Source organism: Cebus imitator, unplaced genomic scaffold, assembly GCF_001604975.1.
Source record: "Cebus imitator isolate Cc_AM_T3 unplaced genomic scaffold, Cebus_imitator-1.0 Scaffold307, whole genome shotgun sequence".
In the NCBI taxonomy this organism is placed as follows: domain Eukaryota; kingdom Metazoa; phylum Chordata; class Mammalia; order Primates; family Cebidae; genus Cebus; species Cebus imitator.
Window position 1 is genome coordinate 2,680,829 of NW_016107622.1, and position 26,516 is coordinate 2,707,344.

At 35.3% G+C, this 26,516-nt stretch overlaps 1 protein-coding gene across 2 annotated transcripts in view; it reads left to right on the forward strand.

The window, feature by feature from the left end:
• Positions 1-26,516, forward strand: part of LOC108285812 (syntaxin-binding protein 5) — a 127,504-nt gene that overhangs the window by 79,401 nt on the left and 21,587 nt on the right. For both annotated transcript variants that reach the window (XM_037729498.1, XM_017503254.2), the window contains exons 9-10: positions 8,523-8,601; positions 25,179-25,333. In XM_037729498.1, the coding sequence (XP_037585426.1) occupies positions 8,523-8,601; positions 25,179-25,333 (234 nt within the window). The remainder of the gene's footprint in view (positions 1-8,522; positions 8,602-25,178; positions 25,334-26,516) is intronic.

The window sequence follows — 26,516 nt, forward strand, 5'->3', positions numbered from 1 at the left end:
TTTTTTTTGAAACAGGAGGATTTTATTAAGGTGGCCCCTGGCTCAGTGGATTAGCATCCCAAGGCTGAGCGCCTAACAAAGACAGGGCTTGACTTTTTATACATGAAGTCCACAGTGGCGCAAAAACAAGTTTGTAGGTATAGAGAAAAAACAATTTGTTAAGCAATGACAGGCATGTAACTTAGGCTTACTTATGTCTTTTGCTGTGTAGCCCAGATGCTTGCTATCTGTAGAGCTCAAGGATTCTAGCACAGGCCTCATCTGTTGTCTTTTGCTACACTGTCTAGATGGCCGGAGTCTTGCCTGCTTAGGCCTTTTTCATGACCTTTGCTGTGTTACAGAAACTAACAGTCCTTCCCCAGGAAGGACTCAGGGAAGTTAATTTATAGAAAGGAAGAAAAAATTAATTTCTTCTCCCCTTTCCCACATTATTCCCTTCTTTGATTCTTTTGTGTAAAGAAATTTAATAGAAACCATCACCATTATTTAGTTTTTCATTCGGCAGGGGTTGATATTTGGTTAAAACCATTAGTTGAGTGGTAGTTTGCCTGGTTATTACAGCTTCTATGGTTGATTAAATATTTCTAACAAGGAGAGGCAAGAGACATGAGAGTGTAAGACAGATTTATAATATGACTAGAACTACTCCTACTAAGGTTTTAAATCCTTTAAGAGATGAAAACTAGCCCTTAAAAAGGGAGTCTGGAGACCACCCTTTCTAGGTCTGGACTGGGACATGAGCCAATTTCTGGATTTTTTGCAGTTATAGTTTCAATGACCTTTCCATTGTCATTGATCTTTAGGTGACAATTAGTTAGGTTGAACTTTTCACATACTTATTCCTCCTGGGCTAGGAGCTAATTTAAGGAAATGATATTTTAAATTTGAAGCTTATTCAGCAGTATAGTCAATCCATTTATCAAGAAGTAAACCAAGATTGGGAACTTTTATTCTGTTTAGGTTCACTGAAGGAAAAATAAAAATAAAGTTCACCTAAGTACATCAGTTTAATATGTTAAGGACAAGATGTGCAAAGAATTCTATTAATCTCCTTTTAAGGTTCACCTGAAGCATAAAACATACAATGAATAATAAAACCATACCTCAGTTCCTTATATAATTCATCACAAAGCTTTCCCCAGTTTATGTATTTGAAAAGACTTACTAGACTCCACAGAGTATACTCAAATAAGACCTTCATTTAAAGGCAATGCATAATGATACAGCAGGAGAAAGAGAATGCAGGCAGGCACTGTGAAACATCCATCCCAAATGCGAGCTTCCAGTGAGCACTTACTTACACAGGAGGATTGTGCTGAGTCAGCCTCCAGTCACCAAGATTTGACTTCTGAAGAGCTCCAGAGAAACTCTCAGGGAGGGCTTTGTAATGATCAAGCCAGTCTTGCTAATAATCAGCTAGGCCAGTTGACAACCATCAGTAAAACTGTGCACTGGTGGCTACCAGGGAAGTTTTGGGCCTTAAACAACACATCATAAATCCCATTGTCCTTTTCTTGGCCCAAAGTGAAAAAACCAAAACAAAACAAAACAAAAAACAGATATTCAGGGGTCCAAGTCCAGCTGTAAATCAACTCTGTATACTCATTAAGGAGGGAACAACCCCTTATTTCAGACTAGCATTATTAATATTAGCAATGTGATTCTTCAGTTTGTCTTTTTATTTTTTAGAACATCACTGTTCAGTAGAAAGGTAATGTGAGCTCCATGTGTAATTCTAAATTTACTGGTAACCATATTAAAAACAGTAATAAGAAAGAGGTAAAACTAATTTTAATAACATTTTATTTAACCCCAAATATGCAAAATATTAGTTCATCATGGAATCAAATTATAATTATGTATGAAATTGAGATATTTTATTTTTTCCTACTAAATCTTTGAAATCTAGTGTGTACTTGGCACATCTTACCTTGGACTAGTCACATTTTAAGTTCCCCTTAGTGCACTTTAAGTGCACAGTAGACTGAATGCTACTCTACTGGATAGCTACGCTAGACTGAGAACATAACTGCAGTGTAACAAGTGTAGCACTTACAAAATACATTCTGCATTCTACCTGGCAAAATTAAAACTTTAGAAAACAGCTGTTTTGTCAGTGATAATCATTCGTTTTTAATAAATCTTGATTCGTTGAATAAACTTTTATTGAACACCTCCTGTGTACCAGAGATTAAATACTGAAAATATACTGCCCTGAAGAGCTCATCAAGTCAATGAAAATGATCTATAAACTGATAAATATAACACATTGTGATAAGTGCTGATAAAGACATGTATACCATGTTGTAGAAACAAATAAGTGGTGACTGGATTTGGGTAAAAGGTGTTGGAATATTTATCAAATTCAGGGTATATGATCTTGGTCTTAAAGGATAATAGTGGTGGATAAGATAGCGAAGAGCAGGGCAAAGTTATCTTAGAAGTCACAAAGACATAATCAAAAGGGGGATGTTGTTGGAAAACTGCTAATAGTTTAATATGACCAGAGCTTAAAACGCCTTTGGGCAAGTAACAGGAAATGAAAACAGAACCATGTACAGAGGCAAGATTATATATCAAAGTATAATAAAAAGTTTGAACTTCATAATGGACACCTAGTATAATTGAGTTTGTAGTGCGAAGCATTAAGTTTACCTCTTAACAATATCACTTTAAGGATAGTACATCAGGTGCGCTGGAGCCAGAAGAGGGTGGCTAATTAGGAAGCTTTGCATTAATAAACAAATAATGCATATATCATTAGAGGAAATGGGAAGAAATGGACATGTATGAATGAAATTCTGGAATTAGAATCAATAAGGACTAAACCAATTATTTGTGGCTTGGTGATTTGAGGAGTTGGGAAATAGGTAATAGTAAGAAACAAGAAGAAATCAGATGTGGGATGGAAGTTTATGTGAGTTACTAAGCCAGTCTTTATAATTAATCAGATCTGTTAACTGACTGGTCAAGGTAGTTCCTGGATAGTTAAAAGAACAAGCACTTACTAATATTTGTTCCTCTGGTGGCACAGCATTTAAGAAATAAAATGACACCTAGTGGTCAAATCCTATAAATGTCTTTCCATTTGTATGTGCCTTATAAAATCATGGATAGTGCCTTATTATTCTATTTGATTTAGAAAATGGTTAGCCTAGAATTATAGATGAATAAATAAACCTGTCTAGACCATAAGCAGTAATCAGAGACATTATTTAAAACATCTTAGTTGCAAAGATATCAGAATATGCAGATCAAGGTTTTGTTGTTTTTTACCAGCAAAATTATTACAGGATGATCACTCTAAACACTGCAACATTTTTCATCTACAGAGATAATGCAACTACTCTATTACCATCCTCTTAGAGGAGCAGAAATAAAAGTTAACTTATAAAGGAATAAAAATCAGACTGGCTTAGACTTATAAGTCTGCATGCTAGAACACAGTAGAGCAGTATCAGACGACTACTGAGCAAAAAGAAAATTAAGAATTTTGTATCTAGCCAGGTTTTTTGCAAGATACAGAAGCTCAGACTTGGAATGGTTTAGCAAATACCATCTAATGCCTTTTAAAATTTGTTCCAGCCTCTGAAAGATTGGTGTTGAATATTGAAATAAGTTAAAGGAGTTATTTCTGAATAATTGTTTCACTTCATAAAACAAAATCATGTTTGAAGCTAAATGTAAAATTTGAGTCTACAATCCTAAATTCTATCAGCCTGCCTCTCCTGCCAGAACTCTGCATAGCAGAAAGATAAAAGCCAGCTGACCTTCTTCAGAGCAAACATTTACATTTTTTACTGAAAGGTCATATACATCTCTCTATAGATTGGAATAGAGGTTGAAGTTCTTAATTTATTCTATGTATGACACAAGGGACTACTTTTCAGATTTAAGCCTCCTTTTTTTCCATACATTTTCCTTTCAGCAATCCTTTCCTTTCCCCTGGCAGTTCTTTCCAGGTTTTTGGTCACTTCTGTCACTTCTTGGTTCTTGTAAATTGGGCTGTCAGAGATTCAAGATTCCATGTACTATCATTTCTTCACAAGGAGAGGAAAGGGATGATTCTCTAGGATCTTAAATTAAGATAGGATTTAAGTGTCCATTACCAGTGTACAGATATATATTTATAAAAATTTAACATAGGTGATATTTTATACTAGTAAGGAGAGACTGATGGTTCAATAGAAAGAGTTGGCAAGTAAATATTTCTGTCAAAACTCATCTGATTGTATACTTTAAATATGTGCTCTTTGTTGTCTAGCAGTTATAGCTCAGTAGAGCTATTAAACTTGCACTCAGATGATTGATAGCTTATTAATAATTAAGAGGAAAATGTCTTTTCTGTACCAAAATACACATCACACAAATGATTAATATAATAAATGAATCTAAAAATTATAAGAAAGAAAGATTCATGTAATTTTGTTATGGGTAAGAACTTTCCAAGCATAAAACCAGAGAGGGGAGTGACCAAAAAGACTGATAGTTTTTTTCATACACATGTGTATACTATTATACTTAAATGGGATCCTGTCATATCAGTTTCTTCTCCCTCAGCCTTTTCCGTTGTTAGCAACTCAATCTCCTTTTTTATCCCACCAGGTAAGCTATGTCAAAAATCTTAGATGTTCTTCCAAAAATACGTATATTTCTAAAATCATGTCTATTAACACATATCCACACAAATGAACGTGAGATTATTTTTCTGATCATTGTTTTATAAAAATTAGGATTATATTAGTCTTTTTGCGTCTTTAATTTTTTTTTTTTTGAGTACATAATCGGTACATGAGATACATTATGGGGTACATGAGATACTTTGATCCAAGCAAGCATACAATGTGAAATAAGCACATCATGGAGAATGGGGTTTTAATACCCTCAAACATTTATCCTTTGACTTACAATAGGGTGACTGTAGTTCAATAATAATTGTACATTTTAAAATAACTTTTAAAGAGTGGAACTGGATTGTTTGTAACTCTTTTTTGCGTCTTAATCACTGTACTTTAGGAAAATTCCTCCAAATGTTGTGGCGTAGCTCTAATTCATTTATCTTAATGGCTTTGTAAAGAGCCATTTTTTTTTTTTTTTTTATCACAGCTTATTCAGCTATTCCAGATTAATGGGTGTTTCCATTGTTTTCATTTCTTAACACTGCAAATTGTGCTGCAGTTACCATCTTTGTTCATATGCCATAGGAATTGGTCCTTTTGTTTCTATGAAATAAATGCTTCATAGTACAGTTTCTATCAAATATTGAAGTTTTACTACTTATAATAAATGTTCTCAAACCATTTTTCAAAAAAGCTATATCCTTCAGATTTCTACCAGCCATGTATGAGTATCCCTTTTCCAACACCCTTGCCAGTAATAGGTGTTATAACTAATTTTACTCTTTTTTTTTAACTTTCTGTTTGCTCAGGATCTCAAAGTTGGCCAGAAGTGAGTGACTAGGGCCTTCTTCTTTCCTCACTCTTTCCTGAGCATACACAGCCTTTTAGACCCCATGAATGTGTCTAGTTCTCTGAGCTTTTCTTTTAAATTTCTGCCTGAGTTCTATTTGCCTTAACTGAAACTACAGCCTTAGATAGCAGTACTGTAATACTTCTAGCAGATTGCTGTTATTCTGGAATGCCCTGAGGGTAGGGATTTTTGTCTCCTATATTTGAGGTCTGTGTCAAATGAAATAGCCACAGCACTTTGGGAATAGACTTTTCTAAGGAGCTGCAAGTTTGCACAAAATGTTGATTGTGCTGTAGCAAAAGTGGTTTTAACAGAGCTCCAAGAAAACTTCAGTCTTCTCTGTTGCCTGATACTACTGCATTTTCATGCTAGCCTACTGCTGAGCTGGGTAGCCAGGGGATAGAAGTAGATCTTCCTTAAAAACATCACAGTTCTCTGTCCCCTGACCCCTCATGTTACTGAAGTTCAGTAATTCCTAATGGGCAGATGATTTTTGATCTTATTAGTGGCTTGGTCGTTCTCCAGAGTTCTAAAATGGTTAACTTTAGTTGTTTTACTAGTATTTTCATTTTTGTTGGAGAGCAAATTCACCAGGGTCCTCCTGTTGCTGGTGGCATATATCTGAGTTACCAGCAGTGTATCTGTATGGATCTACAATAACCTTAATTCTTGCCTCCTCAGAAGAAAGAATTTGACTGAGGGTCATAAAGCAGAAAAAGGGACCAAGGCAAATTTCAGAGCAGGAGTGAAGTTTATTAAAAAGGCTTTATAACAGGGAAGAAATACTTGGAAGAGATCCAGCTGGGAAAATTGGAGAACAAGTGCAGTGTTTAACTCTGATCCTAGGACTTCAGAAGCTCGTCCCTTTCCCATGATTATTCCTTGGCGGGGGGCTGTCCATATGTGCAATGCCCTCCTTATTCTTGGGAGGTGAACATGTGCAGTGTGTTTAGGAATTTGTACACATGGCCATCTGAGGCTTTCCTCCCTTTTCCAGTGGAGTGCCTCCTGAAGGTCATACTCCACCATTTTGTCATACTGCACAGCCCTGGGAAGTTGCATCTCCCTGGCACTTGCATTCAGTTAACACTTCAGTGCAAGAGGCTGGACCGTCAGGAAATGGGTTCTCTCTGTCACTGGCTGCCAATTTATCACTTTTAATGAGGCAGTGTGATAATTGCCGAACCATCACCTGACATTTCTAGAGCCCTCTCCTGCCCCACTCATACCTGTCTCCTACCTATAATATTTATCATCTTGGAAGTCGATCTTTTTGGTAGTTTCCTTAGCTGTACATAGGTATTTAGGCTACCATGTGAACTTTAAGGTCACTTTGTCCAAATTTAAGAAAAGCTGTTGAGATTCTAATTACATTAAATTTATGGATTAATTTTGGAAGACTTGATATTTTAGGATTTTATATTTTTTTTAAATTGGGACATGTTAAGGCTGATAGACTTGATTATTTAGATGTGTAGTTCTGTACAGTTTTTTTAATTTGTAAGAATTCACTAGGGAAGATATTTGCAGCATACATGATTGACAATATGTCAATAAGGTTGGAATATAAAATTTATTTTCTAATACAAGGAAAATTACATAGAAGCATTGATGAAGGACGGCAAGCTATTTTTTAAAAGAAGTATACGTGACCATTAGGGATCAAAACAGATCAGATTAAAATAAGTTACCCTTTTTATTTAATGATCAGTGAAAGAAAAAAAATATTGCTAGGGAAACGATATGGCAAAATACTGTCTTATGCTGCTGATGGAACTATAAATTGACACAACCTCTCTGGAGTAAATCTTTACCAAGATATACTATACGCCAAACAATGTTTGTCACCAGGGATACCACAACAGAAAACAAATACGCTAAAATATTCGCTTTCCTGGCCGGGTGCGGTGGCTCACGCCCGTAATCCCAGCACTTCAGGAGCCTAAGATGAACAGCTCCCTTGAGCCCAGGAGTTTGATACCACTCTGATTAACATGGTAAAGCCCCATCTCTAAAAAAACTTTAAAAATATGTATCCAGACATGGTGGTATATACCTGTGGTCCAGTTAATTACTTGAGAGGCTGAGATTGGAGGCTCACTTAAGCCCGGGAGGTTGAGGCTGCACTGAGCCATGATCATGCCACTGTACTCCAACCTGGGCTACAGGAGTGAGACCTGTCTCAAAAAAAAAAAAAGAAAGAAAATTGCTTTCCTAGAATTTACATACCTGCCATTTAGGCAAATAATAAACAAAGAAGTTAAATATAAAGGTTGCTAGAATGTGACAAGTACTATGGAGAAAAAATAAAGCTGTGAAAGAGGATTAAGAGATGTGGGTTAGGGATGAGTGTCAGGGATCCCTCAGACCATTCCCAAGTTAGGTAATTTGCCAGAAGAAATGTAATGTGGACAGTGATTAATCTCTAAAATATGGGATATAAATGCTTTGTTTTCTTTATTTTTTTAGTTTTCTGTAGTTCCTGCAGTAAACAGGTAGAAATAGATAACTGAAATCAGCATTTTAAAAAATAATTAAATTTCTTTGACAAAAAGAGCCTCTGCCACATTTTAGAAATTGGTGTATTTTAGCAGTCTTTTTGGTATTACAGTGGATGGATTTACTTAAGGAGAATAAATATAGGGTTTAACATTGCAGCTTGTCACATTAGGGTGAAAATGTGATTTAGATTTATTTTTCTCAAATCTTGCTGTTTTAAAATGAATTTATTTAGCAAATTGAAATTCTGTTTTGCTTATCTGCAATTAAGAACAATGGGAAAACTATCAGTTTCTCCTGCTAGAATTTTATCACCTAAATGTACTTACTAAGTTATTTATTATTATATTTGCTTTTTAGCACCAAATTTCAAACGATAACTTTGCCTGATTATTTTAAAAATATCTATTGTGTATTAAATGCTTCCTTTAAAATCATTTTAAAATGTTTCATGGTAGATTTCATTATATTTCACTTTAATTTTGTAAACTATCAATGTAAGAATGTAGAGTAACTTAGAATTTTAGAATTTAATGCAGGAAAATATATTTTAGGAAAACAGTTAAAGGATGGGAAGAAGCCAGAACCATGCAAACCTATCCTCAAGGTGGAATTCAAAACGACTAGATCTGGGTAAGATTTACTTCATTGCCAATATTTATTGTATATAATTATTCAAATAGCATGGAAGGCTATTTTATCATTAATTCTGAAGGCCCACTTTACATGGTCTACCCTATTCTTAAATTTTATGCATTCTTTATTTAACAAAAGAGCAAACTTGTTAAATTTAGGGTAAAATACTTTTTTGTGTTCTTGTCTTTGGTGGTTTTGCTACATACCTTGAAAAGTTTAAATTATTTTTCCTGTTAAATCTGATACCTTCTCTAGATCAGTCTTCAATAACAATAGTGTTTGTTCACTAGTGATCATTGTAGAATAAAATGAAGAAAAAAAGTTTTAAAGTTTAGCTTATACTATATATGTTATGAAAGTTATATGTATTCGTCAGAATTGAATCTCATAAGAGTATCTGGCAGTTATGAAAACAAATACAGTTTAATATTAAAGAGAGTTTGTTGGCTGTATTTGAAGGCATTGATTGCTACTATATGAATTAGGTATGAAAATTAGATGGCTTAAACATTTGTATATTTTACATATATTTTTGTATGTGTCAAATGTTACATTAAAAATGCAATAAAGAAATTAAAATGTCTGAAAATTCTACATCTCTTTAACTTCTAAAACAAACCCTCTTATTTATGTTCTAGTTCCCCAGGAGAAGTATGTGTTTTTATTTACTGTGGCTTTTATTTACTATAGCTATGTAGACAGTGAATTTATGTAGTGTAATGCAAAGGTTCTCAAATTGTGGTCTCTTGGTCAACAGCATTAGCTGAGAACCTCTTTGAAATGCAAATTCTCAGATTCTACCCTAGACCTACAGAACCAGAAACTGGAGTAAGGACCTACCAATCTGTGTTTTAACTAGACCTACAGGAAATTCTGCTGTACTCTAACATTTAGAAACACTGGTGTATTTTTTGTATACCAGTTTATAACCACAGGTATTATAACTGGCTCACTTGCTTTTTAATCTCATCTCCCATTTCAGTTCAACTCATTTGAGTTAAGGTACCAGGCTAAAAATATATGTAAGAATGTTGTTTTCTTTTCCTTCATTCTTTTTAGCCTTTGTTGAGATCCAGCAGATACGCTACATTCCAACAATAGATTAAATGAACTCTAAGAGGTATAGCATCTGTTTAATTGACTATGGCATCCTTCATTGTGTCACCTGTAGCACAGTTATCTGACTTCTTTGTGTTTCAATGTCTTTACTTATGACATAGATGGATAAAATGTCAGACATTAGTTGTGATTAATTGAGATGATAATATATGTAAAACATTTCAAGCAATGCCTGGTACATAATAAACTCTATAAATAATTGAGAAACCATTTTTTTTTTAAAGGAAATCCCCTGCTACTGATTGATTTTTATTTGTTACATTTGTCCTATGGCAAAGGGATTAAAATAGGAAAATCATGGTAGCAAATAAAAACAGGAAGAAAACCAGAAAAAAAAATCTATGATTATAATACAAAATGAAATGAGTTGGCTAAATATTCAAATTAATAGTGACTAATTATGTTCTATTCTTATCTAGTCATTTTAACAAATATTGATTGGCAACAAAGCCAACAGTTCAGGGAAGATTTTTTTTCCTCTGTATTCTACCTGTTCCAGTTTTTACTCCTAAATGTTAATATTTATGAGTTCAGATTTCTTCAAGATGGGAGTAATACTTTTCCTTTCATAGAATTAGAAATGAAAATTTATGATTACAGTCATCCACTCCCTAACAGTGTCACGATTAGTGGTGGACTATATATACTATAACGGTCCCAATAAATTGTACCTTATTTTACTGTATGTTTCCTGTTTATATACACAAATACTTAGCATTATATTACAATTGCCTACAATACTTAGTACAGTAGTATGCTACACAGGTTTATAACTTAGGAGTAATAGGCTGTACAATATAGCCTAGATATGTAGTATATCATCTAGATTTGTGTAAGTCACACTCTGATGTTCGTACAATGACAAAATTGTCCATGATGCATTCCTTAGAATGTATCCTTTGTCATTAAATGACATAGGTATACTGTTAAGTAGATCAATAGGATCACTGTTTCCTTACAGTGTTTTCTAGTTTCTCAATTTCTTTGTCACCTATGATGGGAAATTCAGTAAATTAAACATAGTCTTTTTTGTCTCTCAGTCCCTGGTCTCCTTCCTGGAAATAGCTTTCCACATTCTAATGTTCAGCCAAAATCGAGAACTATGCTACCCACTGCCACCTAGAGCAGAATCAGCCTCTATTCATTAAGCTGGGCGGTGCTCATCTTTTTCCTGTTCCTATCAGGTATCGTGAGCAGATGCCAATGGAATGTGTTGTACATACAGTTCTTGTTGGCAAGTTACCAAATTTTATAAACAGCCGTCCTTTTATTCTCAGGGTCTTCTACATTTTCTTCTCTTTGCCTAGAAATAATTTGAGGTGGATTCCCTATCATCCTTTGTGGCTCAGCAAAAATATGCAACCTTAAATATATTCTAGCCTCATTGGCCAGATTAGGTCCTCCAATAATATACTTTCAAAGCATGCAGTACTTTTTCTTTCTGCAACCTATACATGTCATTAGCAATGAAATTATTTATTGAATGTATGTCACCCCCGTTAGACATTCACCTCAGTGAAAGCCTTAGAGATACCTGTCTCACTTGTCATCGTTCAGCTCCTAGCATAGTGGTGCTGAATGTGAAGAAGATAGGCATGTGTACTGAAAAGATAGTGATAAAGGGTTACTGTTAAAAATGCTTAGTTTAACTCTGAGGCAAAGGCAAATTCTGACAAAAAATGGAATTGAGGTGTTACATAGCTTTTATTTTCCAATAAAATAAAACAAATAATACTTAGATCTGGAGAAACCAGATTTTCTCTTGCATAGGGTAATAAAGCATTTTTATAGCAGTTTTATTAAGGACATAGAGCCAGTTCTTCCTTAGTAAGTCAGAAGTTAAATGTTGAGTCAATTCCATTGAAGTTGTTTCTTTGAGAAACTAATGTGAATCAGATGCGAAGTTCCATGGTGAATGGCAGTCAGCACATTACTATGTGAACTCTGGAGTCAGACTACCTGGGTCTGAATCCCACTTCAGGTGTTCACTCATTGTGTAATCTTTGGCAAACCAAATAAGCCTTCTCTGCCTGGTGCTGTATCTGTAAAATGCAAATAATAATATTGTCTACTTCATTGAGTTGTTAAAAGAATTAGATGAATATATAAAGCCCTTGTAACATGCTTGTTGTATCAGTGGTCTCACATGCACTGGTTGTCTCAGATGTTTGATTACCTCTGACAAACGCCTACGATGCTTGTTCACTTATCGAGCTTCCACAAAGCAAGTGTAAAAGTGGCAAGGTTAACTGAATTTTATAACTGAAGAATCTAATACTCCTTCCTAAATTGAGAATCATATTTGAGAAAGAAAGGCTGTGATTTAGTGCAGTGATTTTAAAAAATATACGTTAGTCCTTTTTGATATCAGAAAAAATCACATATCATGTTTCATTAGTGGGTCGTGAAAATAATTTTGCCAGTCGTGACTATCAGTTTCTAACTTATAAACTAGAATAGGAGATAGAAAACACTGCATGTTTTAAGGGTAAGTATTGATTCATGAAACTTTTATTGAATAGTATATATTTGTCTGTGTACTGGATCATGAAGTAAAATGCACTTCCTCCTGTGAGTCATGATTAAAATATGTGAAAGTCCCTGATTTAGTAGAAATAATTGACGATTTGGATTATTAGGCTGGGGTTCAAATCCAAGTTCTACCACTTACTGTGTTATGTTTGGTAAGTTGCCTAACCTCACTGACCTTTTCTCCTTACTTTAGTAAACAGAGACAATAATTCCTACTTTATTAGCAAGACTCCCTAACTCTGCTGCCCTGTCTCCCCTATGGAGATCAACTTTAAGCCAGGAAGCACTTTTCCTTGTTGGAAAAATGTAAGCCATAGGCCCCCAACAGTTCCCATTACCACTGCAGGCACATGCAGTCCTTCTCTGGTAGAATTCTACAGTCCTCATAGGCCCTGATCCCAGTTTGTAGAGCTTCAAGAAATTTTCATGAAGCTGCATGGCTCCAGAGAATGAGTAATGTGCGTACCCTTACCATCCCGTGACCCAGGCTGCTATGGTATGGTGCTATTTTGAAACTACAGCCAGTGCTTGAGAGCTCTCTGCTCAGGGGACCAGTAGCCACTTCATTTCTCCACTCTTGAAGGCTCTACTCTCATTCCACCATGCCCACATAGGCAACTACAATGCCATGATCCCAGTTGCTCAGAGCCTGCAGCCAGAAACAGTTGTGGCTCTGGTGTCCTTATCTATGTAGAATGCTGCCTCCGAAAAAAACAGATGATCCTGTACAATGGGAGAGGCATCCTGGGGCTGGCTGCAGCACTGCATGTCCTTACTCCTTGCTGGAAAAACAGTCCAGTAGACCCTCACCTGGCAGATCAGCACCTGAGCCAGTTGAACTGCCATGAACCTGTGCCTTCAGTAGGAATAAAAAGCTCAGCAAACCTGCCTTCATTAAGTTCACCCCCAAATCAACCTGAAAATCAGCCCATCAAGCCCAAACCTGGTTTAAGTGTACCAGTGTTGCCACAGATGTCCACAGCCTAAGCCACTGAGGCACTCACAGACATTGCTGACAGGGATTGCAGCTGAAGAAATGGCATGGAGACTACACAATGCCTCCACCCAGAACCAAAGCCAATACACCTTGCCCAACTAACATTACAACCAGCACAATAGAAACAATCAGCAGAGATTATTATGAACAATTACATATCAACAAATTGAGTAATCTAAAAAAAAAGGTGTATAAATTTCTGGGCACATGCAGCCTACCAAGATTGACTTAGGAACAAAATGGAAAATTTGAACAGACCAATAACAAATGAGGAAATTGAATCAGTAATAAAAGTAGTCTCCCAGTAATGAAAAGCCCAGATCTGGACAGATTCAGTGCTGAGTTTTACCAAACATACAAAGAAGAATATCAGTCCACCTCACACTGTTTCAAAAAATCGATTGAAGAGGAGAGAATTCTCCGTAACTCGTTCTGTGAGGCCAGCATCACAATGGTACTGAAACTTGGTAACAGACAACAAAAAAAGAAAACTACCAACAGTACATCTGATGCACATAGATGCAAAAATTTCTAACAGAGTGCTAGCAAACTGAATTAAACAATACATTAAAAAGATCACATACTACAATCAAGCGGGATTCGTCCTAGGGAATTACTTGTGCACTTACACCAGTTCTAGCCAACATAGTACTGGAAGTCCTAGCCAGAGCAATCAGGCAAGACAAAGACATCCTGAATGTAAAGGAGAGAGCCAAATTATCCCTCTTTGCAAACAGAATAACATTATATATATAGAAAATCTTGAAGATTCTACTGAAAAACTGTTAAAACTTTTAAGTGAATTTAGTAAAGTTGTAGATAGAAAAATCAGTGTTCTGTAATCAGTAACATTTCTGTATGCTAATAGTGAACTATCTGAAAAAGAAGTCAAGACAATAATTCCATTTACAATAGTTACTGAAAAAAGATAGGATTAAATTTAACAGTGGAGGTAAAATATATCTACACTGAAAACTATAAAACATTGAGAAAAGAAATTGAAGTGCACAAATGGAACTGTATCTCTTTTTCATGGACTGGAAGAATTTATATTGTCAAAATGTCCATACTACCCAAAGTAAGCTATAGATTCCATGTAATTCCTACATAAAACCAATGACATTGTTCACAAAAATAGAAAAAAGGATTCTAAAATTCATATGAAACCATAAAAGATTTTAAATAGTGAAAGTAATATTTATCCAAACAAATAAACGCAAAACACAGAGCAGAAGACATTACACTACCAGCTTCAAAACATAGTACAAAACCATAGTAATCAAAACAGCATGGTATTGGCATAAAAAGACACACATAGACCAATGGAGTGGAATAGAGAGCCCAGAAATTAATGTCTGTATCTGTAGCCAGCTGATTTCCAACAAAGATATGAATAACAAAAATTAGGGGAAGGACATTCTTTTCAATAAATGGTGCTGGGAAAATAGGATATCCACATGTGCTTAAGACTAAAACCACACCCCTTTCACCATACACAAAAATCTGCTAAAAAATGTATTAAAAATGTAAATGTAAGACCCGAAACTATGAAACTATTGGAAGAGTACATGGGAAATACTTAATGACATAGGCATGGATTTTTTTGGGTAGGACCTCAAAAGTGCAGGCAACAAAAGCCAAAATAGACAAATGGAATTACAGCAAATTAAAAAGATCCTTCAGCACAAAGAAAACAATCAACAAAGTGAAAATACAGTCTACAGAATGGGAGAAAATATTTGTAAACTATACATCTAGCTAAAGATTAATTATAGAATTTTAATTACAGAATAAGGAACACAGATCAGTAGCCAAAAAAAAAAAAAATCTGATTAAAAAATGGACAGAAAACCTTTAATAGACATTCCTTAAAAGAAATACAAATGACCAACCAGGCATATGAAAAAATGTTCGACATAACTAATCATCAGAGAAATACAAATAATACCATGATAATATATCACCTCACTCCAGTTAGAATGGCAGCTGTCAAAGAAGACAAACAATACGTGTTAGTATGTGCAAAAACAGGAACCCATACATATAATTGGTGGAATGTAAATTAGTACAGCCATTATGGAAAATCATATGGAGATTATTCAAAAAGTTAAAAATAGAACTACCATATGATCCAGCAATCTCATTACTTGATAGATATCTGAGGGAAATGAAATCAGTATGTTGAAGCAATATCTGTACTCCCATAATCCTTTTGTGATCATGCCACTTGGTCTTCCATCTGTTAAGAAAAAGTCCACAGACATTTGTATGTAATTTCATCTAATGAGTGAAGATCTCTCTGAGTTTATGGACTTTTACAGTTTGAAGTGCCTCATCAGTTAACCTTACCCTTTTTCATGTTACTTTTAGTATGTCAGTCAAAAAGTTTTAACCTTAGTTTATTTTTATTTTATTACTGTCTTCAGAAGTAGTCATTCTACAACTCACTCCAGATTTATCTATAGTATCTTTATTCTCTCAAAACTAGAATATTTTCTCCCAGTCTTAATCCCCAGATCTCACACCTATGATAAACTACCATTTGCTTTATTATTTTTAAGATAACATTTTGACTTGTATTTGCTTAGCACAATTCTGATGTCTTCTCCCTACACTGTATAATAAATTAGCGAATAATTCTACCTGCAATAAGTGGTCAAATACAGGGAACAATCAAGCCAGCTCGCGTAGTGAGATTACCACACTACTTTGTGTTCTTGTGACTTCAGACCTGCTGCTGCTTTATTTTTAATCACCTGTCTCAAGAAAGGTGACTATTATAGCTTTGTGTTACAATCTCATATTGCCAGAAAACTATGTCTACTAGATTGATAACTGTCTTTTGACATTAGAACACCTCCTTTAGTAGCTGTGTAAGTATATGCCCAAGATTGCGCTCATCCATGACTTCCATTAATTTCAGGTGCTAAAATCCTTGCCTCTATTTTTAGGCTATTCCCTATGTTTGTTTTTTAAGTCATCACTATTGAATTTAAACTGATATTACATATATAATGAAACTTACTGTTATACAAATCCATTTTTATATCATTGACATGGTTTTCTTGACTTTGAAAGTTGACATTTAATAAGCCCTTGAAATACGTGTGACCAGTAGTAATTACTAAAATGGTTGTGATATTGCTTGAATATAAGAAAAAGGAAAAAGGAGCACCTACAATATGGTTTCCTGCCAGCTCAGAACCCTTAAGAGTCAAAACTCCCAGCCACTGGTATTTTATCTTGAAAGATACCAAAATAGAAAGTAGAAAAGAGGCCTAGGAGATTCTGAACAGGCACACAGGTACAAAAAGAAAGCCAGCATAATACGAGATCATTTGGTTTGATAGTTTGGGGCTACAGAAAGATTGATGAGAATGATAATGGAAGGCAAGGAGATGTATTGTAGGAAGGATTAATTTGTGAGAGTGCCTTATTAGCATCATTTCAAACATGAGCCAGGATGTAGGGACGTTAAAAGAAAGAAAAACAAGACCAGGTGAGGTGGCTTGTGCCTGTAATCCCATCACTTTGGGAGGCCAAGGTGGGTGGATCACGAGGTCAGGAGTTTGAGAGCAGCCTGGCCGGTAGGGTGAAACCCCATCTCTAGTAAAAATACAGAAATTAGCCAGGCATGGTGGCACACACCTGTAATCCCAGTTACTCAGGAGACAGAGGCAGGAGAATTGCTCGAACCCAGAAGGCAGAAGTTGCAGTGAACCGAGATAGCTCCATAGCACCATTGCACTTTTTTTTTTTTTTTTTTGAGACTTGCAGCAACAGAGCAAGTCTCAAAAAGAAGGAAGAAAGGAAGGAAGGAAGGAATGAGGGAGGGAGGGATGGAGGGAGGGAAGGAGAGAAGGAATGAGGGAGGGAGGGAAGGAAGGAAAGAAGGAAAGAAGGAAGGAAGGAAGGAAGGAAAAGATTGCTGGATTCACAAGGGAAAATGCATACTAGTGTATAACATGTATCTGGTGAGATACAGGTATCAATTATTTGTCATTAGGAGGAGTAAGGTATAGGTTTTCATTTTTATTTAAGGTAGGGAAGATCAGCATGTGATTAATGCCAGAGAAGGAAAATGTGGCTTGAATCAGAGACTGAAAAAAAATAGGGAATAATTTTGAATAATGTCAGAGTGAATCCAAAGTGCAGATAGGAAAAAAAGATAGATTTCATAAATATTAAAGGGGTTGTCATATGATTATAAGTTCTTTCACAAAAATTTTTTTTCACCACAGAAGCAAAGGTCTTCAGATAAGGTTTTGGATCTTGAAGTGGAACATTGAAGTAGAGGAAATAGATGACAAGTTTAAAAAGTGCAATAAGGCCAGGCATGGTGGCTCACACTAGTAATTCCAGCACTTTGGGAGACCGAGATGGGTCAATCACGAGGTCAGGAGATCTAAACTATCCTGGCCAACAGGGTGAAACCTCGTCTCTACTAAAAATACAAAAAATTAGCTGGGTGTGTTGGTGCACCCTGTAATCCCAGCTACTCAGGAGGCTGAGGCAGGATAATTGCTCAAACCAGGGAGGTGGAGGTTACAGTGAGCCGAGATCATGCCGCTGCACTTCAGCCTGGCAATAGAGTGAGACTCCGTCTCAAAAAAAAAAAAAAAAAAAAGAAGTGCAATAGAGGTGAGTGTGCTGGCTAAGGATGGAGTAAAGCAGGAGCAAGAATTTTTTTATCTGTTCATTTCTCTGAGACTTTTTTCCTGATACATATAAATTTTTACTTTGTATATTCTTAATATGTCTGTTTGGTATTTTTTCTTCTATTATGTCTAAAGCATTACTATTTTTAACCAGCTTATGATGTAATAGTTTAAGAGCTATGTAGTTTACTCAAGCATTTATTCTTTTGTTGAACATTTTTCTTGATTTTTTAATCAGTTTTTTTACATATTAAATAAAAATATAGGAGTGAGTATACTTTCCTTTTTGATGTCATAGATAGTAATAAAAATATTTTGTTGAATTATTTTATTACAATGAATTTCCCATGGTGACATTTAGAAGGAAAGAGGTTTTCTATGGCTCTTGACAAATTGCCATATTGCTTTTCGAAATTATCTGTGTGTACCTTAAAGAAGTGAGTATCAAATACACCAGTTTCATAGTTTGATCAGTATAGGATAATTTTTGTTTTATTTTGTAATTTAATACTGATAAGGTTTTGCTGTGTCCTAACTCAAATCCAATCTTGAGTTGTAATTCCCGTGTTCCCCATGTGTAGAGGGAGGTATCTAGTGGGAGGTAATTGAATCATGGGGGCAGTTTCCTGCATGCTATTCTCATGATAGTAAGTTCTCATGAGATCTGATGCTTTTATAAGAGGCTTCCCCCTTCGCTAGGCTCTCCACCATGCTAAGGACATGTTTTCTTCTCCCTCCACCATGACGGTAAGTTTCCTGAGGCTTCCCCAGTCATGCTGAACTGTGAGTCAATTAAACCTCTTTTCTTTATAAGTTACTCAGCTTCAGATATGTCTTTATTAGCAGCACGAGAACTAATACAGTAAATTGGTACCAGGAGTAGGGCACTGCTGTAAAGCTATCCAAAAATGTGGAAGTGACTACGGAACTGGGTAACACACAGAGTCTAGAACAGTTTGAAGGGCTCAGAGGAAGACAGAAAGATGTGGTAAAGTTTGCAACTTCCTGGAGACTTGAAGGATTCAGAAGACAGAAGGATGTGGGAAAGTTTCAGACTTCCCAGAGATTTGTTGAGTGGCTTTGACCAAAATGCTGAGAGTGATATGGACAATGACGTCCAGGCTGAGGTGGTCTCAGATGGAGCTGAGGGACTTGTTGGGTACTGGAGCAAAAGTGAGTCTTACTGTGCTTTAGGAAAGAGACTGGTGGCTTTTTGCCCCTGTCAGAGAGATCTGTGGAACTTTAAACTTGAGAGAGATGATTTGGTGTATCTGGCGAAAAAAATTTCTAAGCAGGAAAGTGTTCAAGAGGAAGCAGAGCATAAAAGTTTGAAAATTTTGCAGTCTGATGACGTACTAGAAAAAAAAATCCATTTTCTGGGAAGAAATTTAAGCCTACTACAGAAATTTGCATAAGTAACAAGGTGCTGAATGTTAATCACCAAGACCATGGGATAAATGCTTCCAGGGCCAGTCCCTTCTATCACAGGCTGGAGGCCTAGGAGGAAAAAAATAGTTTTGAGGGCTGGGCCCAGGGCCTTACTGCTTTGTGCAGTCTTAGGACTTGATGCCCTGTGTCCCAGCCATGGCTAAAAGGGGTCAACATAGAGCTCAGGCCATTGCTTCAGAGGGTGCACACCCCAGGCCTTGGTGGCTTACATGTGGTGTTGGGTCTGCAAGTACACAAAAGTCAAAAATTGAGGTTTGGGAATCTCCACCTAGATTTCAGAGGGTATACGGAAGTGCCTGTATTTCCAGGCAGAAGTTTGCTGCAGGGGTAGAGGCCTCATGGAGAACCTCTGCTAGGGTAGTGTGGAAGGTAAATGTGGAGTCAGAGCCCTGACACAGAGTCCCCACTGGGCCACTTCCTAGTAGAGTTGTTAGAAGAGGGCCACCATTCTCCAGACCCCAGAATGGTAGATCCACTGACAGCTTGCACCATACACCTGGAAAAGCTGCAGACTCTCAGCACCGACCCATAGCAGCCAAGAAGGGCCTCTACCCTGCAGAGCCGCAGGGATGGAGCTGGTCAAGACCACGGGAACCCACCTTTTGCATCAGCGTGACCTGGATGTGAGACTTGAAGTCAAAAGAGATAATTTTGGAAATTTAAGGTTTAATGATTGCCCATTTGAATTTTGGACTTGTATGGGGCCTGTAGCCCCTTAATTTTGGCCAATTTCTCCTATTTGGGATGGGGTGTATCTACCCAATGCCTGTACCCCCATTGTATCTAGCTAGAGTTACGTGGTTTCATGTTGAATCCAGAATGTGAGGGGGTATGAGGTTTGCATTGAGATCCTCAGTAACATCCTCACATTCCTCCCACAAAGCCACAATGACAGAATAGGCCGAGTAATTGTATTAGAAGTCTCAACTTGTGTGCAAGGCTTAGTGTTGCTCAAATTATGGCTGTAAAGAGTTCCTGTGTGCTAAATGATCTGAGACAAGATAAGTACAGAAATCAAGAGTGAACATAGAAACTGGAATGCCACTTGACATTGTTGCAACATTTACGTGCACATTCATAGCTTGTGGTGTGTGTTTGTTTTACAAAAGCATAGCTTTTCAACAAATTTAAAAAAAATATTGAATAGTTCTTGACCACAGTTTGTAAAGCAGTATTCAAGACAACATGTATTTAGGCAAGTGCTTCAAAGTCATCTTCTGATATTTTCAATTTTATTTCTTTTTTCTTCTCAGCCCTTATTTTAAAGAGATAGATTTTTGAAAGTGTTGTTTTGGATTATTTCATTTCAATTTGATAGCTTAAAAAACTTGAAAAAATGTATTAATATTTTTGAGTGTCCTTCACAAGTTTATTACTTTAACAATTTATGCACATGAACCTATTTTAATTGACATGTAATCTATAAAATAAATCTAAACTTTTTATTTTCTGTGAAAAATAATACCAAATAGGAAAGTATGAAATTCTATTAGACTATTCAAATTAGTTTATATTTATAATTTGAGTTAAGACTTTTAGGAATTTGATATGGGTTCTTGTTAAATCAGTAATTATTTATTCATTCAGGAAATATGTATTTCTTTGGACTTTCTGCCAAGCACTAGGAATAGAGTGGTAAAGTTTAGGTATTAGTTTGCAGGTAGCTCTCAAGAGCTAAGGAATAATGCTGCTTACCAAATATATAGTTATTAAGTGTTCCCTCTATAATGGAACTGTACATTTTCATTTGAAAAAAAAATTGTTGTGCATTAGGTAAAATCAGTAATGAGGACAATTAGTAATGTAGACAATGTGATATGAGATTGACTATTTAGAGCATTTCCAAACCATTAAGTCTGGTGAGGCAGTGATCAGCTCAGCTGTAGGGTTAGTGATATTTTAAATATTTCTCTGACAAACACCTTGGGGTACCTAGCTAAGGTTTGGGGGTTGCAGAGGTAAAACATGCAGAGGGAAAGCAGATAAACAATGACAGTGAAGTGTGGTAATGCTGAGTAGAGGTATACAGAAGGTACCTAGGAACATGGAAGGGGCTTCCAACTCTGTCAGGGTGGGCAGGCTAGGAAAGGTTTCTCTGAGGAGATGATGATTGGAATGAGTTTTGAAGGAGGAACAGGAACTGACTAAACAGAAAATGAGGGAAAGTACATCTCTCAGTCAGTGAACAACTCATCTGAATGCCATTGTACAAAAGTAATTGTGGAAATGAAAAGGAGGAGACAGATTCTACAGATCCTAATGGAGTAAACAGGATGTATCTGCAGGATTTGGAGTCCTTTCTCCCATTACCATGTCCTGCCTTACTCACTGTGCTGCTGCCCCATTGGCCTTTTAGTTCCTCAGATACACCCAGCTCCTTTCTGACTTCAGATCTTTGCAGTGGCTATTCCTGCTGACTAGAGTGGACCTCATTTTTCCACAAATCCAGTTCTTTGAATGGCTGGCTCCTTTTCATTCAGGTCCCAGCCCATCTGCCATCCCTTCTGGGGCCTGTCCTCACCATGCGATCTCATGTTGCTCCTGTGGCCCTGCCCTCATAGTCAGCCTACCACTTAGCCTTGTGTTAATCTTCATAGTATTAATACCTATCATAGTGTGTTGTCTGCCTAGACTAGACATAGGAGCACTGTTTTATTCCCTGGAACACAGGTGCTAAAAATATTTCAGCAAAGGAATAGGTAGTATTATGGAGCTGAGTTTAGCAAATTAGTTATACAAGTGGCTTTTTGGATAGAAGTGGCACTTTGAAATGAAGAAGACATCATACAGAAACACAGCTTCAGCTGAACCTGTTGTTAAGGCAGGCCTGGGAAGGTGATCATTGGCAGAAAGCATATGTACTCCATCAAGTGTCTAGTTTGTTAAAAAAATCTAATCAAACGATAAGGCTTCCAGACTGACAACTTTCTAACCTGGCTGTCTGCCAAAATGAGAAGGGTCTGGGTTAACACTCAATATAATTAAAAGGGATACTACTAAAATTCTACTTAAAGTAATAGAATAAAAACTATTATCTCTAGACTTTCTTATAACATCAAACAGCTTACCTTTTTATTTTTTTAAAAGGAAAATATTCTTCACCTCTGTAATTCATGTTACCTAGAAAAAATTTAGATCCCTAGAACTTTTAATAAAATTTCAAATGCCTCCAAACCTGAAAATTCATAATTTTTGCTGTGTAGTGCTAAAATATTGAACTTTATTTTATCATTGTATTTATGACTGGTTTTTTTAAAACAATCACTAATATTTATGCTTCAAGCTGGGGACATTATAAGGAAAAAAGAGATAATCTATGAAGGTTCACAGGTTGGATGGTTCTTATCTGGCAGTCAGATAGTTTTAAAGAGACAGCACATAAAATAGAACAAGTAAAGTAGATTTGCCAAATATTTATTATTATGGAAAAAATTACCTTGATGACAGGTCAGTTGGCATTTCTTTCGGACTCATTCTCTTTTGTAAATATATATATGTATATATATTTTTTTCTCTTAAGTTTAGAAAATAGTACAGGCAGCTTACTACTTGCTTTCTGAGTATAAACCTAAGTAGCTACCATAGTGTCAAGATTGTATAAACTGGTCACCTACCCAGTTTGATCTCCTTGGGCGCTTTTCAGACATTTTATTCTGTAACGTGCAGCCATCATCTTCATTGTTTTTGATGTTAATATGTTTTTTTTAAAAAAAAAATAGGTTATATTTAAAAGAATACTTATCAGCTGTTCTAGAAATAGTACATACAGAATACCTGGCTGAATTCTCCCAATCTATAAATTTAACAAGTATTAGTTACCCATGGGTCCCTTCATCCCTGTCCTTGGATTATTTTAATTCAGTTGCATATTATATCTCAAAATATAAAAGATAGGAGATATATTATTCTACTAATTCATTGTATGTGATAAAAAGTGGAAGAAAATTAAATATACTTTCCTGAGCACAGTCATCATAATCACAGTATGCTGAGAGGTTGAAACACTGAATATATGGCTATGGTTCTACTTAGGATAACATTTTAAGCTCCCTAACTGCAATTTAGGTAGAAAAACATTACCCAAATCAATCAGTGGTAAAAAAAAATAAATAAATAAATGATAGTAGTGAATGATTAGTGCAATACACATTTCTATTCATTCATTACTTTAAAAAAATATTAATTCCTACCCACTATGTGGCTGGTACTGTTCCAGGCACTGTTGTGGATACAGCAATGAACAAAACACACAAAACCACTGCCCTCATAAAGCATACATTTTGATGGGAAAAACAGTAAGCAAAATAAATCTGTGTAGTGATAACTGCTATGGAAAAAATAAAGCAAGGTAGGATACATAAGGGTATAGTTTTAGAAAAGTATTATGTACACAAGTACATACATGTATTGCATTGATATTTATATTTACTTATGAACTACATATCCATATGATTACCAGTCCAATTAAATTTATGTGAAGTTGATGTACTCTTGTTTTAGATAAAAATAAATATAATTTAGTGGTTTTAATGGGTTTTGTTTCTCACACACCCTGAAGAGAAATTTTCATAATGGATGAAAATGACAATTTGATGATATAATAATAATAGGAAACTCTTACTATGAGCCAGGTACTGTCCAGTTTAAGAATTACCTGAGATTAGATACTTATCACTGTATATCCGTTTTATACACGTAGAGGCTAGGAACATAGAGGGAAGCAGCTTGCCGAAGATTATACAGAAGTTAAGCCAGAGCTAAGATTTAAATGCAGGTGGTTTAGTTCCAGAACTAGCACTTTTAACCATTGGATATTATTACATATGGCTTGTAGAAGACGTGAAGACTAAAAATTCAATAAATGGAAAAGAAGGAAGTAACATTATGAATAATGAGTGAGGAGGAAGATAGATACACTGGCCTTAGATTAAGCATTTAAAAACTAAGAAATCATAAATGGAGATATTTTAGAAATAATATACAGAAAATTTAAATCATCTGTATAATGTATCATAAATAGCTTCACTACCAGTAAATGGAAAGAAAAGTCAAATGCATGGGAATATACCCAGACTATAATATATGAAAAAAATAAGCATATATTAATAGTTTAAAAAATGGGTCTAGTTAAATAATTTAGATTTAATAATGACTAATAGGGAGAGTGGGAAAATTAGATATAACAGAATTATAAGGTTAATTAGAATTATCAGGCTAAATTATAAATTATAAATATAAATTATACATTTATCAACTGATAAATGTATGTATGGGAGCTATGGTTTGAAAGTGTGTCAGCCAAGGTTCTAGAAGAAATTAAGGTATACAGGAAATGATTTGAGTGTCTCTTACAGTTCTTTCCTCAGTGATTTGTATTGAGTACAATTCTTGATGCATCCTTGAGAATTTAATCCATTATATGCAATGGACCCCTCAAGGCATTAAGATTCTCTGTGGGAACTTCTGTTGAGAAGGCCTGGTTAGGATTGGAAGTCCAGGCAATGCATTCAAGAGACTTTATTCAGCAGAAACCCAGAGAGAATTTTATGAAAATTTTATTTAGGAGATAAAAGTTTTAGGGATAAAAGGATTGTGTGAAAGTCAAATGTAGTCAGTGTTTATTTTTATTGTAGATGAATTTTCAGTAATTCACTTGGGTCTTACCTAATCCAATTAAAAATTCCACATGAGAATTAAATTTTATGATGTGTAAAAATGTTAGAATTTAAGATTATGCTATTTCACTAGATTAAAAAATTACGATGTAGCAAAAAAATTTACTGTGCCATTAATAATCTTAACGTGTATTTTATTTCCAGGGAGCCTTTTATTATTTTATCAGGAGGTTTGTCATATGATACTGTAGGAAGAAGACCTTGCTTAACAGTGATGCATGGGAAAAGCACTGCTGTGCTAGAAATGGACTATTCAATTGTTGACTTTCTAACACTATGTGAAACACCATACCCAAATGGTAAGCTTTGTAACCTTAGAGCTCGTTCTCTATAGGTAGCTGATAGTTTAAAAAAAAAAAAAAAAAAAGACCTATGTTGTTTAAGTAAAACTACTTATCCTGTTATGCGAACTCTTCTGTAGAAGAGATGCTGAATTCATAACCTAGCAAATTTTGTTTCAGAAGTTGTTTAATAAACTTAATCTGTTTAGTATTATTGTGTATTAGTAGTACTTTTGAAAAATAAAAAAATTATCAAAATTAAGACACATTTTAAAATTCTGTTAAGATAGTGATGTGTTAGTGAGTGTTCTCCATAGAAGCAGACCTTACAGAAGAGAGAAACTGATTGGTTGATTGATTTTAAGGAATTGGCTCACACTACTGTGGGACTGGAAGTCTGAAACCTATAGAGCAGGACAGCAGGATGGAAATTCAGGAAAGCATATGTGTTGCAGTCTTGAGTCTGAAATCTATAAATTGAAATTTCAGACATGGTTTCTGTGTTGCAATCTTGAGGCAAAATTGTCTTTTTTTAGGAAACCTCAGTTTGTGTTTTTAAGACCTTAATCTGATTGGATGAGGCCCATTCATTCAGAGGGTAATCTGATTGACTCAGAATCTACTGATTTAAATGTTAGTCACATCTAATACTTATATACATACATATATATATATATATATATATATATATATATATATGTTTTTATTTTCACAGCAAATGTCTAGACTGGTATTTGACCAAACAGCTGGGGAAACCCATATCATAGACAAGTTGACACGTAAAATTAACCATCACAGCTAGCATATTTAATTCAAGAAGAATTTAAATCTGGACTTTTTTTTTTACTTTAGTTGAAATTCATTGAGGTGTAATGATGTAGCATATTTTATAGTTCACAGGCACATATGAAACATCCAAGAAATTATTGTTATAGTAGAACTGGAACTCTTTTTGGTTCCTATGAGATTAAATAATGATAATTGTTGTTATGTGTATTAGTCAGATTTAAATTTTAGTTTTGTTGTTTATGTCCAGCTTTGAAATTAGCAATACCATAGAAATTTCTGTCTTACTCATTTTTATGAAAGTAAAATAATTTTGAAAGGATTATTAAATAGATTTATTTCATATAACTTACTGGCCTTAAATAACATGCATGAAGTATCATAGGATCAGAATGTTAAATACGCAAGAGAATGA